Source organism: Labrus bergylta, chromosome 20 (genome assembly GCF_963930695.1).
Source record: "Labrus bergylta chromosome 20, fLabBer1.1, whole genome shotgun sequence".
NCBI classification, from domain to species: Eukaryota; Metazoa; Chordata; class Actinopteri; order Labriformes; family Labridae; genus Labrus; species Labrus bergylta.
The window spans coordinates 13,092,818-13,111,358 of record NC_089214.1 but is presented as its reverse complement, the minus strand read 5'-3'; the positions used below and the strand labels follow the sequence as shown (position 1 = coordinate 13,111,358).

The 18,541-nt window shown below is 42.0% G+C and overlaps 1 protein-coding gene across 1 annotated transcript in view; it reads right to left on the bottom strand.

The window, feature by feature from the left end:
* Positions 1-18,541, bottom strand: part of pola1 (polymerase (DNA directed), alpha 1) — a 63,976-nt gene that overhangs the window by 41,191 nt on the left and 4,244 nt on the right. The window contains exons 12-27 of the mRNA XM_020653037.3: positions 18,309-18,422; positions 18,129-18,203; positions 17,905-18,043; positions 17,661-17,815; positions 17,477-17,561; positions 17,260-17,321; positions 16,789-16,878; positions 16,563-16,679; positions 16,311-16,486; positions 15,990-16,119; positions 15,107-15,226; positions 14,922-15,012; positions 14,692-14,816; positions 14,366-14,515; positions 13,588-13,710; positions 85-117 (exon numbers count right to left, since the gene is read on the bottom strand). Coding sequence (XP_020508693.2) covers positions 85-117; positions 13,588-13,710; positions 14,366-14,515; positions 14,692-14,816; positions 14,922-15,012; positions 15,107-15,226; positions 15,990-16,119; positions 16,311-16,486; positions 16,563-16,679; positions 16,789-16,878; positions 17,260-17,321; positions 17,477-17,561; positions 17,661-17,815; positions 17,905-18,043; positions 18,129-18,203; positions 18,309-18,422 — 1,785 coding nt within the window. The remainder of the gene's footprint in view (positions 1-84; positions 118-13,587; positions 13,711-14,365; positions 14,516-14,691; positions 14,817-14,921; positions 15,013-15,106; positions 15,227-15,989; positions 16,120-16,310; positions 16,487-16,562; positions 16,680-16,788; positions 16,879-17,259; positions 17,322-17,476; positions 17,562-17,660; positions 17,816-17,904; positions 18,044-18,128; positions 18,204-18,308; positions 18,423-18,541) is intronic.

Below are 18,541 nucleotides of genomic sequence, written 5' to 3'. Positions count from 1 at the left end.
ATGTATGTAATATGTTATGTTATGATTCTTTCAATCTCTCCCTTACTACATTCGGATGCTAAGAGAGACCTGTTTATAACTCACCTTCTGAACCAGGTCTTTGGTGTGCATCAGAATCTGAAAGAGAAGAGCAGACAGAACATTATGAATGGACACAAACACCGGAGAGCATAACAAGCCCAGCTTTTCAGCACAGTAAACAAACATATCACTCAGGAACAAACAATGATTAAACATTAAGATTCTCTGTTATTTATTCGGTCTAAGTGTGTGTTAGTGTGTGTGTGTGTGTGTGTGTGTGTGTGTGTGTGTGTGTGTGTGTGTGTGTGTGTGTGAGAACTTGAAAAATTGTGTGGACATGAGAGCAGAGCAGGTGACTTGCTTTTAAATGGGGGATAATTGGCTAAGAGGGCAATTATGAGAGCATGCTGTGACAGGAGTCTTTTCAACCCACACACATCCCAGCCAGGCAACACACACACACACACACACACACACACACACACACCTTAATGACTCGTAATGGCCTTCATCACCCGCAGAGTGAGTGACGGACAAATAAGAGAAATCTGTTAACGCAGCTTGTCCACTGTGTGTGTGTGTGTGTGTGTGTGTGTGTGTGTGTGTGTGTGTGTGTGTGTGTGTGTGTGTGTGTGTGTGTGTGTGTGTGTGTGTGTGTGTGTGTGTGTGTGTGTGTGTATTAGATGAGAGCGGCAGAGGGATCCAAACAGGTGGGGGCCCAGAGAAAGGGAGGGCAGGGTAGTGGTAGGGGTTGGAGGGTGGGGGCTCTGGGTGGCTAATCTGGGGGGTCGGAGGGACGGAACGCAGTGTGAACTGTCACCAGCAATCTGCTCCTCAATCAACCACGGCTGCATATATACACACCCCGACTCACACTGCGCTCCGTGTGGGGACAAGGACGTGGCTATTTCAGAGTGTGAGGAAGGGGCGGGGTCAGGCTGCGGACAGATGAGGAGGGGGGACTCCACTCCCTGAAACCAGAGTGGGACTTAAGCATGCTTTATGGGCTGCTACATACCACTGGAGAACGGGGGGAGTTTGAGTCTTTCACAGAACAGCCTCCTCCATTAGAGACTCAAGTCAAGGTCAAGGTCTCACCACAAACACACACAAACTCTTACATGAAGCACAAACACATTCGTTTGAATTAAAAGACTTAAAAGGCAAATTAATGTGCACATTATAACATTAGAGCCTTTAAGTCAAGAATTTCTTCTAGAGAAACGTGTTTATCAGGGATGTATTTAGTAATTAGTGTTAAGTAGGTTGTTTAACCCCCACACCTTGAAGTGGTATATAATAATATAATGCTGGAGTCCACAGTTGGTAAAAATGCTCACAAAAAGGACGCAACTCATACAGTAAAATAAGAACATCGTGGAAAAAGTATTTCCTTAGTTTAAGTCTAAAAGTCAGACTTTCATATTCTCTATTTTAAGCCTTTTTGTTGATTTAATCTTGATAATTTCAACGTACAGCTCGAGAAAAAGCAACAATCCAGGATCTCAAAGTATTAGATTATTGCATAATAAAACCGATCAAAACAAAGAAAAGTATGTCATGATTTTTTTGATATCCTTTGTGAGGAACTTTGAGTTTCTGAAACGTGCATTAGAAATAAACCTGCCTTGTCTATGCCAAACTCCTTATGCTGACCAACTTTTATCACATCATGTTGAATATCAATATATTGATACATCAAGCCTTCATTACAAGCTGAGAACTCTTCAGTTACAAGTTCCACTTTCTTAAAGCAGCAGAGGAGAATCTGGAGATGAGGAGAGGCGGTGGCAGGGTCTGCAGTGATCAGACGGGAGACGGCAGAGAAGTGATGAATAGGGAGATGTGGGAACGACAGACGCGGAGCGAAAGCAAAGTGATTTGAGGCGGGGGGGGGGGGGAGAAGGGGGAGTCGAGCGAGGTGAGAATGTGTTGATGTAATTGATGTGTGGACTCATTTAGACGGGTTTTCCATATGCTGTCACTTCCAGCTGGACAGGCTGCTTTAAGGAATGAACCGTGTGAAAGACAAGTCGTTTGACCATGATGCAATGTGTGTAGCTGGCGTGTAGCTGGCGTGTGTGTGTGTGTGTGTGTGTGTGTGTGTGTGTGTGAGCACATACCGACACACACATATTTTAGGGGCCAATGCAAACACACTGCGGCAGGAGGTAAAGAAAAGTGTGTATGTCTTCGCTCTGATGAGTCCACTAGTCTGCACCATGCATGCCACTCATACTGGGGCAAACAACTGAAAAAGCTGGACACGGGACTCCTTTGACATCAAGCCCGTTTTGGAAAGTGACTCATTTAGAGCTGCAGTACTCAACCTGCAGCTCCCGAGCTGCATGTGGCTCTTTTCTGGAAGCTTGGCGCTCTTTTGAGTCCTATTAAAAATTAAAATCATTTAAAAAAAAGTGAAACATTAGGTGTTGATGGACCAAACAGTTCTGGGGACTTTTTGAAGAGGAACTATCCACTAAGGATTTCCCTCATGGGGACTTTTTTTCTGTCTGCATTCACACCGCCATGGGGCTGGGAGAGTACCTACTTTAAAGTCATCCAGTTAAAAAAGGTTCCTCTAAACGGGGTTCTAGGAACTAAAATAGTTCATAGTTCCTGCACAGCAGAATCACTAAAAAAAAAAAAGGGGGAGAGTTCCAACAGTTCCTAGAACTATGAAAAAGTTCCTGTGGTCAGAAAAGGCTTATTGTCAGAAGACATAATTCATTTCATGTCACTTCAGTCATTTACAGTGTTTCTAACAAATAGGCAAGTCAGACGGGCTATACAGGCATATTCCCTTCCACAAAAAGGCTAATTGTTGAACTTTTTAAATAACCAGTATATTGTGGCAATCACGTGCGTACACAAGCGAGGGAGAAAGGGGGAGCAGAGAGAGAGAGAGACAGTTAAATCAGCTGTTACGTCCCTCCAGTGGACACACCGATTGAGGTGTGAAGTCTCTTGTTAAAACAGAAGCTCCTTCATGCCTACATTTTAATTTCTTTTCTGTAGCTGCTGATGCTGTCCTGTACTCGTATTTTATGACAGCTGCTGCGATACGCGTCATCATCAACAAACCTCCACACACGCTGATCACCTGAGGTGAAGACGGAATTTTGAAACATTTCAAAACGCAGCTATTTTCTTATTTCAGCGTACTGCTAATGAATATTGTCAAAAGAGCGGAAACGGACAAAAAAAGACGTTAGAGGAGAGGTGTATGCATGCATGTGTGTACATACGAGAATAGAAAGAACGGAAGAGAGGAAAGATGAGAAGGTTACAAATGTTTTTGACACAAATTATAATGAGTTAGAGAATAAGATATCTGGACTGATACTTTATTAATCCTTTGCAGCAAATGACACCGTCACAGCAGCTACATTCACAGTCAAGACACAAGATAAAAAACTGGATTAAAGTTCATCTAAATACATAAACATAAAATGTTAAAAATCTAATTTTCATCTATGACCTCACCTAATATAAATAGGGTACGATCCTGAGTTGGACAAGGTCGAGTACCACTGATGTAGAGTATTCTGGTAAAATTGAAATCATGCTAGAAGTCACACATCTATATCAGTGTTATAGATAGCCTGCCACAAAAAAAATCATCAGAATGGGAAAGTGCAGTACACAGGTCCACTTGACATGAAAAACTTTCAAAAAGACAACAAAGTCAACTTTAAGACTTTTGGGGATAGTTTGCTTGGTTGGGATCGTTTGTGACAGCAGAACATGTGAGTGTTTTTTTTTTTTTTTGGTGCGTTTCTGCAGTACTTCAACACTGACTTTCACATCTTACAGGAGACATTTTTCCCTTTGTGCTCCCCATTTTTAAAGACATAATGTACCCCACAATCTGCCCGGAGACTTGAGGAGGCAGACTTTAGGGCAGCTGACCCTGCCAATGTTACTAAAAGATGTAGCTGGGTTAAGTGGTGCAACAGTAGACACTCAGAGCTGCCATGAAGTGACCGAGCGAGACGACTACAGCAGCAGCACAATAAATAGCACGGCTGGTCTTGTTGACTAGAGCAGCTTAACAGATCAAGATTGGATATTTTTTGTGTTGTAAAAAGAATACAAACTCGGTAAAACCCAGACCTGTAAACTACTTTCTCTTGCACACACACGTACCCTTTAACGAAGTCTCTTTACATGTGTATCTGTATCATTGCTCAGGAGGTGTGTCCATCAGGTAAGAGGTATTACAAAGTGCTTTGTGGTTTGGAAAGTTTCTTACAATCAGGAAGTAATTTGAGAGTCAGTCGTGATAAAACATTTTCTTCTTCAGCGTAGGAAACACCGGACCATCCTGAATGTCGCCTTCCCTCTCCCTCTTTTGATTCATGTGTTGAAGCGTGGGAGGTGAGAAAGTTGAGCATACTGATATTTACAACCTCCAATTAATCACTCATTTAAACTGTATTTGTATTTCTACATTTAGATCATACAAATTAGTGCAGGTGAATTTTATCCACCATAAATATGAATCAGACTTTTTGTTTCATTTAGTAAACAATACTTTATAGCTACAGTGCAGGGATGTTAAGGATTAATCATTAAAATATTAATCACAGTTAAGAATTAAACAGATTGAAAATGTATTAAAGGGGACATATTATGAAAAATCCATGTTTACAGTGTTTTTGAACATATATTTGTGTAACCTGAGTGTCTACTGACCCACAAAATGTGAAATAAACCCATCCAGTCCTTTGTTTGTGGTCTGCATAAGTCTTACAACCCAAGGAAAAATGCTCCGTATCAAATTTGCTCAACTTGTGACATCACAGTGGGATTGTACGCACTGATTGGTACGCCATTTTTATTCTAGCTAGCGAAGGAGTGATGCCTACTTGGAAAACTCAAGGGGGGGCCTCATCGAATTTAAAGAGACACACACACCAAAACGGAGTGTTCTGAGATAGCTGGTTTTAGACCACAGGGGGCTGTTTGAAAAGGCGAAAATGGGTATAATATGTCGTCTTTAACCGACAATCTGTTCACAATTTTACCGGCGGCCACATGCAATATAATTTTATACCACTATACCAATATACGGCAGTAGCGCCACGTTTGACCTTGTTATGTAAGGACAGTCATACGTTTAAAAGAGCCCTGTTTTCAAGCGAGGGCCATGTTGTTTTATCAGTCTGAATTGTTTGTAACTATTGTTTCATGTAACTGTAGAGCTGCTATAATGGTTTCAATAAAACATAAACTGAGAGAGGCGTGCGTTATGTAGCTCATTAATTATTCATGATTAATCAATTATTGTTTGTTCACGTGTTCAACTATCGATTAAGAAAAATGACTGAAATTTGCAACCTTACTACAGTGCAAAGGACATTTTGCTCTTCATAAATAAAGAAGTTTTCACATGTGACAGTGGAGTGGGAGTTGTTTGCCATTAATTAAGAGACAATAGTAACTCAGAACCAGTTCAGACTTGAATAATATAATTACTAATAGATTTGTCCTTAAAAATTAACAGACAGGAAACCCTCCAGATGTTTTCACATCTTCAGACAGAACGTTCAGCGTTCAGAGTCATACCTTGTTAAGGCCTTTATGAGACCTTTTTTTGAAACAACTTATTCCAGACTTATGTTAATGACACATGGTTAGATTGTTCTGTGAAAAAATATGTGCTCTGTAGTCCATCTTTTGCTGGACTGTATTTTATCTTTACAGAGCAGACTCAAGTGACATCATCCACCTGCTTTAAGTGAATTCAGATTTTTTTTTTTTAAACACTGCAGTTGTCCTTTCCTTAATGAATTCTCCTCACTCCTTTTCCTGGGTTAGGAAAAAGACTCAGTGGGAACATTTTTGGACTTGAATTGAGGAATGCTAATTAACAGGGGGCTCTGCCTTGCTGTGCTTACCACTTCTTCCCAGCTGTTGCTCTGCTACTTGTTGGTCTTATCTGTTTAAGATTTATTTGTCTGGTTGTCATGTTGCTCTCATTTATCCTTTATTTTAATCCGTCTGCCCGTCCTCCTCCTGAAAAGATTCTTCATCCTTTGCCAGGTTGTCATTTTGAATGGGAGTCTTAGCTGAACTTCAGTGGTTGAGTGACAAATGTGTGAAAGGAAGCAATAAAAATAATATAGATGGAATGATACTTATGTTAAAGAGCAATATGTCTAGCATTTCATTCTAAGGGCACACACACACACACACACACACACACACACACACACACACACACACACACACACACACACACACACACACACACACCAAACACCCCTCCACTGATCAGAAGATCAGAGGCAGCATGTTAAGGCTCAGAGCGGCAGAGGACCCTTGTAAAAAGAGCCTGGGGCACCAGTGACGATTGTTTTGAAAAGCACTCAGCTGAAAAGCATTTTGGGATGACAGTCGACCGACTGAAATAGCACCTGTGGATGAACACACCACTGTCAGAGCTGGGTGGGTGCAGTGCAAATACACACACACACACACAGACCCCCCCCCCCCTCTTTCACCAACACGATCTCACACACAAAGATGCATTAAAGATTTATAGTTGCTTTTATGCTGGTGTGAGCGCTCATGTGCACACAACTCCACACACACCCACGGAGAGTGAAAAGCCTTCTTTCACCAAAATGATTTCACTTGCATGCAAGAATGTATGAGCACAGAAACACACTCTCAGACACATACACACACATACACACACATACACACTCACACACACACCTGTCCTGGCAGATGCCATAGTTGTGTTCTCATGTCTGCTGCTGGAGAGGGTTGATCCGTTGTAAAGCTGAGTCTGATTTAATACAACCGGCTGAGATCACAAACGTCATTCACCGAGAATAACTCGACAATGACAACAATCCTCCTGCTGCCTGCTCAATTAAAAATATGGGACATCCTGATGTGTCACTTCACCCCTATAACACAGTCAACTGGAATCATCCATGAATCCTTTAAAGCCAGACACATGAGGGATGTATACAGTATGCAGAGAGATGGAAGGAGTTAACGTGTTACATGGAGGGCGGTTGAGCTACATATTGTCCTTAAAGCTGAGCCTCAATCTCATACACTGTGACAGATCTCATTTCAGTATAAATTTACTTCACCTGACTAAACTTTATATTAAAGTAGCACATATCCATTTCACATTCAAATAAACTGTAAACCTTTGAACAGGCTTCCCACTCTTTTCCAGAGATCATTTTCCAGGACATCGAGCTGGTATGACAGTCCGCGATCGTGCCACACCAATATTAAGTGTAGTCTTTAACGAGATTAATCGCACCCACTGTGAGCTACCGCTTCAAAGGTTAAACATTTAATATCATGTTATGGTCCATTTTTGACCCTGAACAACGCAGTATTGCATTTGAAGAGACAACGCCAACAAAGTTAAAGGACCATTAGCCATTTTCCAGGTGTTTCCCAGTACTGGAAAATTAGTCAACTGTTTTCAACTGATCTAGGAGGATCATAAAGGCCTTTTAGTTTTCATTAACATCAACCTCGTCTTACTTTCATTTCATGTTTTCATCCTCCCTCTGGTCCTGTTCCTGCCTATATTTTTCTTGATGTCTTGTTCCCGGTGTCTAAATCGCTCATACTATATAGTTTGAAGCAGGCTCTTAATATCATCTTCTGTATTTACAAACAAGTTATACACCAAGTATAAATGAGAAGATGCTTTTTTTAAAATTTAGATTAGGTTGTTAGCTGTATGAAGCTGTATGTACGTCAAGCAGTAGGTCTGAGCTTGTATATGATTTACATTTATTATAGCCGATCACACTGACTTTATTTGGGGGTTTTGTTAGAGCCCGACCGATTAATCGGTTAGTCGATACTATCACCAATATTACCTGATTTATTCACCAGTCAAATATCATTTCATTTGACTATCATTGTATCTCTTTCTGGCTGTCACCAGCAGAGTGTGCTACATGAATAACAAGCTTTATTACTCTCCAAAGCGTCAAGCAGTTATGAACATACAATTGCAGTTACTTTCCAGCTGAATCTTCATTATACTGTCTATCGCTTCCACAAGTGTTTGATCCGCATCTGAGTGATCAACCGATAAATGTGTACATCTAGATCTATCTAACTCTACAGATTTCGTAAGTCAAAGAAATATATCGGCTAATATATCGGTATCAAAAAATTGTCTCCCCCATATCGACATCGGCCTCAAAAAATCCCGTCAGGCCCTTGTTTTTTGTAACACCTACTACTACTCTCCAGTTCCTAGAAATGTAGTTTTTTCCTTTAAGCAGCAGCAGTACAGGTGACTGCATATCAAGATGTTATGTATATACAGTATATAAGTACTGTATAACAGATAACAATGCAACAATGAAACAAGAGTTATAGTGACGATACTCCAGAGAACTATTACCTGAATCAGGAGCTCCGAGCTGCCAAGCTTTTAAGTTTCCCCATCACTGTTAATCTTTCATGCCGACTCCTTCACTTTTCTCTTTGTCACTTCACTCTTAATGTCATTTCTTTAGCAGCAGTCAAGCACTTTCAGACACGAGCTCTTAAAATTAACAATGCACTAACTACTCTGTGCCAAACAGACACAGTTAGCAAATCATGACAAAAGAATTCAATCAATTAAAAACACTGTCATTGTTCAAAGACCATGTCCTCAGCTACATGATGCCATTTTTCTGACACCTCAGATGCAGTCGAACAGAAGAGAATCAGATTCTTTAGTTCATACAGGAAGAACATTTGAAAGGCTTTATTAGAAGTGGAAATTTGTATCACCTACTTTCCAAATCATCTTAAACCATGTACCAATTATCTTCTCATTTACAGCTCCATCATACAGTCACCATGTGTCGAATCAATCCATAATCAATTCTAATCCCTCCTATTAGCCGGGGTCTCCCATGGCCTCATTAGTAGGTGTTACTAAAGTCGCTGTTTGGATTCTGAAACCTTGTCCTGTCCACTGTCAGCCCTCACAGACAAGCTAATGAAGCCAAAATAGCAGCGCTGCTCCCATGTGACTATTTGTTAAGTCCACTTCTATCAGGAGTTAAGCCAGCTCTTTAAGAGGACCACAAGAGCCTGGAAACCTGATGTGGTACATACTGCCTACGTATCAGTGTAGGCAGGCTTATGTATTCTTCCGTCTAATTCAGGGAAATATTAAAATGACACCTGTGGTTCTCAGACGGCAGCATTGAGACCCTGAATGGAAAAAGAAAAAGGGGCAGCAGTATTTACTCATCACAGCCTGACAGACGCACACACAGATGAGACATGATTAGGTGCGTTAGGTATTCTTGTGTCTAATTCTGGGAAATGATTTGTGATTCCTGAGACAAGAGGAATGATTCAGAACCTAAATGAGGGACACCGTGGGGGGGGGCAACAATATTTACTTAGACTTCATTACAAGCACACGCACCCTCGCACACACAGGGGTTTAACCCCGGGCAAACTCTGACCTCTCCACACCCTCGGCTCTGTTACCCAAGCTCGCTTCGATCCTTCACTCCACATGCCATCCAATAATGTCAACTACGAGCTCCTGTCAGGCTGTTTTTAAACACAAGGACAGAGACTCAATTACAGCAGAATGGCTTTCAGGAGTCGTCCTCCATCCACAGACACACTCGCACACCTGCTAATGGTCGTCAGATTTGCTGGAAAAAGAGTCAAAGGTCGAACCAATCTGCGTCTCTCAACAATCAGCGGCTTCCACCAGCCTCTGTTGTTAACATCCCTCGATTAAGAGGAGGTACATACAAACCGTTAGTGTTGAGCCACAACAGATCTTTAAATTGTTTCCTACCAAAACATCAAAAAAAAATAAAATAATGGATTCTTTTTTTTTTGTCTTTACTTTTTTAAAGACGGCAAAGTGAAAAGTGAACTACACTCCGGGAAAGAATCGCGTGTTGTGCCCTTGGCTGTTAACAGACACTTTATTTGCTATGACTGTGGCTAGCAACATTAACACCAGCTATTGAAATTAACACCAACAACCAGCCAAATGCTGGAGAGTTTTTCCAACCTCCTGATCTCTGCTCTACAAAAACATCGGCAGGAAAACCTCTTTTTCTTTCATTGTCATTTCTTGTTTTATTTTTCAGCTGAAGTTGGGGATCCTCGGGCCAGCAGGCGTTGTCTGAAAAAGTTCTAAAAGTCATCCATACATGACAAATGCTTTTATCAGCCTATTATAACCACATGCTTGTAAGCCGTCTGTGTTACGTATATCTGTTTCTCTGGCGAACATACAAAAGAACCCAAAATAACGCTGAGGGGTTGAGGGGGACATCAATCTGTTGCTGTGTAATCCTAAACCTTCACCTTCCTCTTAATACCCATCATCCCCCCCCTTAATACCCACACATACCAGGACAGAGCAGGGCTACAACAAATGGTCTCCCCGACAAAGGGCAGAGTTCGGCCAGTAGCACTTGTGCGAATAGACACATGTACACCACAACATGAAGACACATAGATGTAAGACATACTCAAGAAACCGAACAAGAGTCAGGAGGGGAGATAAGTGGTGTGTGGGGGTGTGTGGGGGTGTGTGGGGGGGGGACTTTCCTCTCTTAACTTGGCAAGTCTGATCAGAAGAGCCACCGTCGAGGGTCTGGCATCCCCCTCTAAGCCCCCTCATCCAAACCCGACACAGGCCTGAGAAACCACAGCGGACCCTAGCCTGACCCTGTCCTGCCACAAGGGGGGTTAGGCCCCAATTTAAAACGAGAGTGAGAGAAAGATGAGCGCTAAGCCAATCAATAAATACAGAGAACACATGCACATTCAAACAGCTCGACCGTCCCAACAGATGAAGGGACGAGGGGGCTCGGGGGCTGGATTTACACTGTGGGAAGGACTAGTGGTCGGTGTACGTGTTACAATTACAGAAATAAAAAGCCTCCTAAATCATGATATGAAAGTAGAGTGCAAATGTGACGATTCAAATGGGGGCGGGGGTGCAAACGGCAATACCCACAAATACACGAGAAACCTCGCCATCAATGCCAGTTGGCCTTTCTGGCTCGCTGCAGTCGGAAACTACCAAGACCCATTGGCTTATGGCCGATTAACTTCAGGGCTTCATATAAATTCAATAACAGGGCTTCATTTTGTTCCCTGAACCAAACTGCTTATTGCCTCTTGCCCTGGCGAACCAGCAGACATGTGGCCAGTGGGACAGCTGGTATACTGGGGACACAGCTGGAAGTTTTAGAAAAGCTAAAGTTGATAGAAAATAACATAAAAAGATTAAAATGCATTAAAATGATTATGTGATAGGACAGAAGTTTAAGAACAGTTTAAACAGTACTGGATTTTGAAAGTGTACCGTAAGTGAAATTCTTCCAGCGCAACGTAACTGAGCCGACAGGCAACACTAAATTTGTATATATGCAATGTGTCTTTTTAAGCAGCCATCATAACACTGCCAATTATTTTATCTAAGAAATCAAATCAGTATCAAAAAATCCCACAGTGGCTGGACGCTGCCAAAAGAGCCTCAACAAACATTATTTACAGTATCTTATTTACAGTGGGACTCCCTGGTTGCCCAAACACAACCTCGTATAAATAGATGTGTGGCTCGGGTCGTGGATACAAAGTAAACAAAACACTCAGATTGTACAGGGTGGGATCCCCTGCAGCATCAGCAAGTTCAGGTCCCTGCTATGTGCTGAGCAGGCTGTGGCTTCAGATCTAACTCTCTGTGACCTTTTCCTGCACATCTCTTTAACCCGTCATATCAGTCCACCACTGTGTGCAAAGTTCGACTGAAGCCGAAACCACATTAAACATAATCAAACTTGTTTCCTGTTTCTTCAGTAATCTTGATAACTTCAGGTGGCTATGGAGAGATATCTGGAGGTGACGTAGGTCATGAGCAGGTTTGAAAGTATTCCATCATAAAGGCATTTCAAAATAAAAGTTTTTGAGCAAATTTGCCTCGTACAAATGTAGCTGCCTCCACAGTAGCAACCATTATTTATTTTTTTTAAATCCAGATGTAAACAGAAAAGCACAAACCAATGAAAATCACAAATAACAGATATTGCACATTGGAGGACTCTGTTAATGTAATGCTGCTACACTTTTGGAGATTCATTATTATTAGATCTAAAATAATTCTGACAGTTTATAAACTTCAATGAGGGATTTCTTAAAAGATCCTCACCTATTAGGAATACATGCCTAGTGAACCATGGCATGTTTTCAGTTTTAACAAGCATTCACACAACTTCAGGAGAGGCTTGGGTGAGATAAGCAACATTTGTTAAATTATCTGAAGTCAGAGGGAGGTGAAATGTAATTAACCGGTCCACCTCTGTTGACAAATATACAAGCAGTACGTCTGGAAGGAGACAAACTCCCACCTGTTCCAACGAATCAAACGTTCACCTTTTACAATGTAGCTCTGTCACACACACACACACACACACACACACACACACACACACACACACACACACACACACACACACACACACACACACACACACACACACACACACACACACACACACACACACACACACACACACACACACACACACACACACACACACACACACACACACACACACACACACACACACACACACACACACACACACACACACACACACACACACACACACACACACACACACACACACACACACACACACACACACACACACACACACACACACACACACACACACACACACACACACACACACACGGCCCTGCCCTCTATTAGGGAGCACAATGCCTGTGTAAGGGGATCTTAATGAAGGAGTCCCCTGAGGCAAAGCTGGACGCCTATGCTGAGGATGTGTACTGTTAGAGCTCATTAAATGAACATGAGTACTACCAGGGACATGGTGTGTGTGTGTGTGTGTGTGTGTGTGTGTGTGTGTGTGGGGCATTCAGTTACAATACCAGGTTTAGCTGTTTATCTCATGCTGCACACATGCCTCTGTGCACACCCATGCTGTTCAATTTGTGTGAGCGCGTTGAATGAAGTCAACACAATCAGACTTTACATGGAGAGAGTGTGTGCTTCATGTGTGTGCCTGTGGTGTTTTGTTACTGGAAAATACTTACACAGAGCTATTGATATCACAGTCGGTAGTCACATCACACTTGCGTGTCTTTTAATCTTGAAGGAATAATCGTGCTTAGAGCTCAGAAGGGCACGGGGTGACAGAGGCAGATTATTTTGTGGAGAGGATGGATGACAGTTGTAAGACAGGAGGAAACAAAAAAAAAAAGAAGCACGGGGTGAGGAGAAAGTCAGGAAAGAAAGATTGAAGTGGAAGGAGTGTTGCATGATGTGGAAAGTGATGTTGGAGTGCCCTCTTGTGGATGAAAATGTAACTTTTTTTTTCTGTGTGTTGGCTGTAGTTCGACTCCAAAGACCTGAGTCTAAATCCAATCATTCAACATGTCCTAGTGTGTTAACTCATAGCTCCTTTACATCACTTTTTTTTTTCCTTCAAAAAGGTGTGACAGCTTTAACCAGGCTGAATGAGATGTCTTTAGGTACAGTGTGCTCATTTGACTCACCTCTCTCCCCTTGTGTGTGACCAGGGCGGCCAGCGGCTTGGCGTAGAAGCGGCTGTAGCTGAACCCCAGGCAGCCGTACATGCTGTTAGCAGTTAGCTTCAGAGCCTTCTGACGGATGTCGTACTGAAGGACAGAAAGAATCCAATTAGGTCAAACACTGTCAAAGATTAAATCAATAAGTTGCCTTGGCTCTGTTTATGAGTAACTCTTTTACATCCACATTTTAATGTTTGACCATTTTGTCAAACAGCAGCAATGCCCCTAAATTAACAGCTATTTAGTACTATATTTTACTGAGACACCCAACTGTGCACTGTTGGTATGCTTCATAAGATCCTCACCTTCAAATCTGCATAACTGTGGTTTAAGTTCAATTATTTGCTGCATTTATGTTTTGAAAAGTTTCGCATGACAAATTGTGGGATTTTAAAGAGAGATTCCTTTGTCTGAATCCGATTTCCATGTTTTCTAATTTCTATTTTCTTTCTTACACAACCATAAGTAACAGCAGAAACAACATTTGTTGTACATTTTCTTTAATGGCTATTCAATCGACTCTTCATAATAAAACACAGATTGTTAATTAACTGTTTAATAAATACTAAACCTTCTAAACTGCACCAGGCTACATGACCAACGGACCAGGTGCTCTGCTCACCGTCTAGCTCCTAACAGGTCAAATTTAAGTATTGGAAATACTTGAATGTGTGTTTGTGTGTTCCAGTGTGCACGTGTGATTTGCGAGTGTGTGTGTGTGTGTGTGTGTGTGTGTGTGTACCTGCAGGTAGAGGTCTGGGTTGATGTCCTGCTGTTTCATCAGCTGTTTGACCTGTTTACGTCTCTCAACCAGCTTTCTGATTTCTTTGGGCAGAATCCCCATCTCCAGGTCTGAATCTGGGATTTCAGGAATCTCCTCGGATTCATCCTCCTGTTACCAGGGAAACACAAGTCGGAGGTTGAGCCTAAACTTTTCCACGTGAAACTAAAACAGGATGATGATGCTCTTCAAGCCTCAGACATCTTGTCTGGGCTTCATAGACGACTCATGATTGATGATATTATTGATGAACGGTTGATTTCGTTACACAAACTGTGCACACTCACCTGATTCTTCTTCTGTGCATTGTAAGCCTCCCTCTGCACAGTGGTGAAGCAGATGTTGAACTCCTGGATGATGGAGGGATACAGGCTGTTGAAGTCCAGCAGCAGCACAAACTTGTCGTAGAAACCTGCAGAGAAAGAGAGAGAGAGGGAGGTTACAGAAAAATGTGCTCACACAGAAATAAGACAAATACAGAGATACAGAAGACCTCCAACTAAAAACTAAGTCTTACCAACTTTAGGATCCAGCACCAGACCTCCAGCATAGGCCGCCTTCTTTCTCCGCTTGCCTTTCCCTGTATCAGCATCATCTTCTCCGTCCACCTGGAGCACAGACAGAAAAATGTGCAGCAAAAATTGGTCACATGACTGGAAATTATTTTTAAAAAGAAGCTATGAGTGTGTGTGTGGGTTTTACCGCTTCCAGCTGAGCCTTTTTAAAGGAGGGTTTGTCTGGAACGATGAAGTTTTTGTCGTGGAAGGCATGAAGCAACAGGAACTCATTCCTCTCAGAGCGACCGCCCATCAGAGTGCGAGACTGCAGGGGAGGAGGAGGAGGAGAAGAAATCAGGTCATGAATGCAGTAGGTGAATAATATGACAAAAAAGACAAATTCTCCTGTGACAGACATGTGAATCAAAGCAGTTGGACTCTAAGCCTTGATGAGTCTTGAACCGTATGTGTGTTTAATGCTTCATGTATTTTATCCTCATTCACATAAGAACACGTCCTGTATTTGTCTGAAAACGGTTTTGTTTGTAACTCCAATTTTCTGTACAATAAGGGAGAAGAGCTGCCGTCTTGTATCTTAAAAACCCTCATCGATCTGCCATCCCTGTTTCTTTTGTCATGTTTTTTTTTTTTTTTTCTATGAGTAGGGTTGTTTGAATGGTGCATTTTGATTTAGAAAACCAAATCAGACACTAGGATCAGTTCAGGCAGAAGAAAAACTTTGTTTGGTTGGTTGATTTTTTAAGATACATTTTGGGCTTTTTTTTTTTGCCTTTAATTGAGACAGGACAATGGAAAGAGTTGGAAATGACAGACAGAGAGAGAGAGGGGAATGAAATGGGGGAAAAGAGCCACAGGCTGAATTTGAACCTGGGCAGCCGGCTTCTAGGACAACAGCCTCTGTACATAAAGCGCACAAACTAACCACTAGGCCACCCGCGCTCCAGGCAAATTCAAATCTAAGTGTCAGTACTCAGCAAACTGCATCTTCTGCTGTTACATTTCAGTTGTATTTATTCAACGTCTGTGGTCTAATGACAGTAAAGGTCAAAGGTTTTCTTGTGCGTTACCATGACGTTGCCAGCGATGTTGGTGATCTGCAGCGCCAGCGGCAGCACGTTGAGCTCACACATGATCTGGAGGATCAGCTTGGCGTCTGTCCATGTCATCTCCAGCAGGTAGAGCAGGTGAGGAGAGTCACTGACGCAGAAACATACATACACACTTTGGGATGAATATACACACACACTATTTCGAGTTAAAAAACAACATACAATGTTTAATAAGAAGACAAATCCAAGTTAAACACCAACAGAGTTTTAGACGTTTTAGACCTTCTGCCTTTTTCTTTTCTCTTGGTGGTTGAACTGTCGCTTTAAGGACATACAAACCTGTAGAGATTCTTGATGTTTTCCTGAGGGAGCGCCACTCTCTCTGTCTTCAGCACCTGTGCAGTCAGTTCAGTCAGATGGTAACTTTTACAGCGAATCAGCTCCTTGGCTGAGATCTCCACGTCGCACACCAGACGCCCGCAGGTTGCGCTCTTTTCTGCAAAGGACCCTCGACCCTGGACAGGAATACAATGTTGAGTGGTGTATAATATGGTATAAAACAAAATGAGCTTCTTTTCCGTAAGATTTTACCCCTAATTTGGGCATGGTGGCCCTCCTGAGGCGTCCCATTTTAGACCAGTGGGGAACTTTGCAGAAATTGATCCTCTGCAGAATCACTTCGAGGTCAAAGCCAAAGATGTCGTGACCCTACAGACAAAAAAAATGAAGGATTAAAACCACTAAATGTAACATCAGTGCAACACAGCAGCTTCATATCAAGGATTTATCTCTAATAAGTTCAGATGATTCTACTCACCACCAGCACATCAGGGTCGATTTTGTGCATCTTGGCCAAGAAGAAGCCGAGCAGAGTCCTCTCTGTAGAAGCTATCTCCACTTTACCGTTCTAACAGAGGAACAGAAGCACCATTGTTGATGTTTATGGTCAAGTACATCAAGAGAAAAGTTCTTCATGAATAAAGAAAACATTTCATCATTATGTATACAAATCCAATTTTTGTACACATTGTATACAGCTACCCTTCTGTAAAGTACTGTACCACTGTTCCATGTGAATAAAGCTTAGCATCATTTTATTCACAGTTTCTTTCTGGTAATTAGACAATCCAGCCATGTAGGAAAAACTCCTGCACACACTAAAATGATTAATATTTCTTAAAGACAATGCTTGTGCAAAAGAGCAAAACCAACCGGTTCGCAGACTAAAACAACTTTAAATTCTAAAGGGCAAATCCAGTTTACCCAGACCAAACAAACAGACCCTCACCTTCTTCCTCACCGCCTCTTTGAAGTCGTAGGGGAAAATACAGTCAGCCGGTCTACTGACAACTGCAAAGAAAGAAAAAGATAACAATCAATCCAACAAGTTTGTCGATTTACCCTGATTGCTAACTGAACAGAGTAAAATGTAAACACGAGGCCTCTACAGTAAGACGAATGTATAAAGTGTTCACTTAATTAAAATACGAGCAGAAATAACTTGCCACAGAAATGGGTCTGGTAAGGAGGTTGAGGTGCAGCTTTATCCATATGAAAGTTATAGTGGATGAGTGCAGCGAGGGACACAATCTGCAGAGAGAAGTCATCACCGGGTCCTTACTAAGTATTTCAGTCTGTGAATATCATAAAATACTAGAAATATCAAAACAAGCAAATAAGAGTTCTAACCTCGTTGTGGTGTGTCTTTGGGTTCTGGATGGTCTTGAGACTGATGGACATGACGGTGATGGGTGGAGGTGGCAGGTCCTTAACCACAGTAACCAGGTCGCTCCTCAGAGCCAGAGCCTCCACCTTACACCAGCTGACGGGCTGGCTGATCAGCTCTGTCAAAAGATACACAAAAAAACTTTCAGAGGAGTCCAAATTTCAAAGTAGTCTCTATATAAACTTCACTCTTTCTGATATTCCTTACGTGGTGTCTTGATGTCCAGCCAGCAGGGCCCTTTAATCTTCCTGCTGAGGAGGAAGTGCTCCAGACTGGAAGTGTTGTTTCCAAAAATGTGGGAAAAGGTCGCCCCCTTGAGGTCTGAAGGCAGAGCAGGAAACTCGGCCTGCAAAGCAATATTTCCAGCTTCAGTCCTGGACCACTTTTTTACAAACAACCACATTTGGTGCATGTGCGTTTATTTTACTCACAGAATATCTGACTTCCAGGTATTCACACTGACTGGGCACATCAGGGATTTCAAAAGCGTAACTCCTCTCAACTTTCTGCAGAGAGGGGAAGAAAAAAAAAAAAAGAGAACCAGTGTCACACATTTCAAACCATATACAAAATATGTCCTATGCAGCCTGAAAACTGATGTTAGCACCAACCTTGGACTTGAACTTCATGATCTTGAACTTCTCAGAGAGCTCATTAAACTCCTGGTAGACGTCCATCATTCCCACGGGAGTGCCTGACACCTCTCCAGTTTTTGTGTTCACTTTCTGTTGATGAAAACAAAGACAAACAATTACGAGCAGAAACTTTTGAAGGGGAATTCACGGGCTAGGTGACATGTTAGACTACTAATAGATGTCATATTGCTCAAAAGACCTTTTAATTG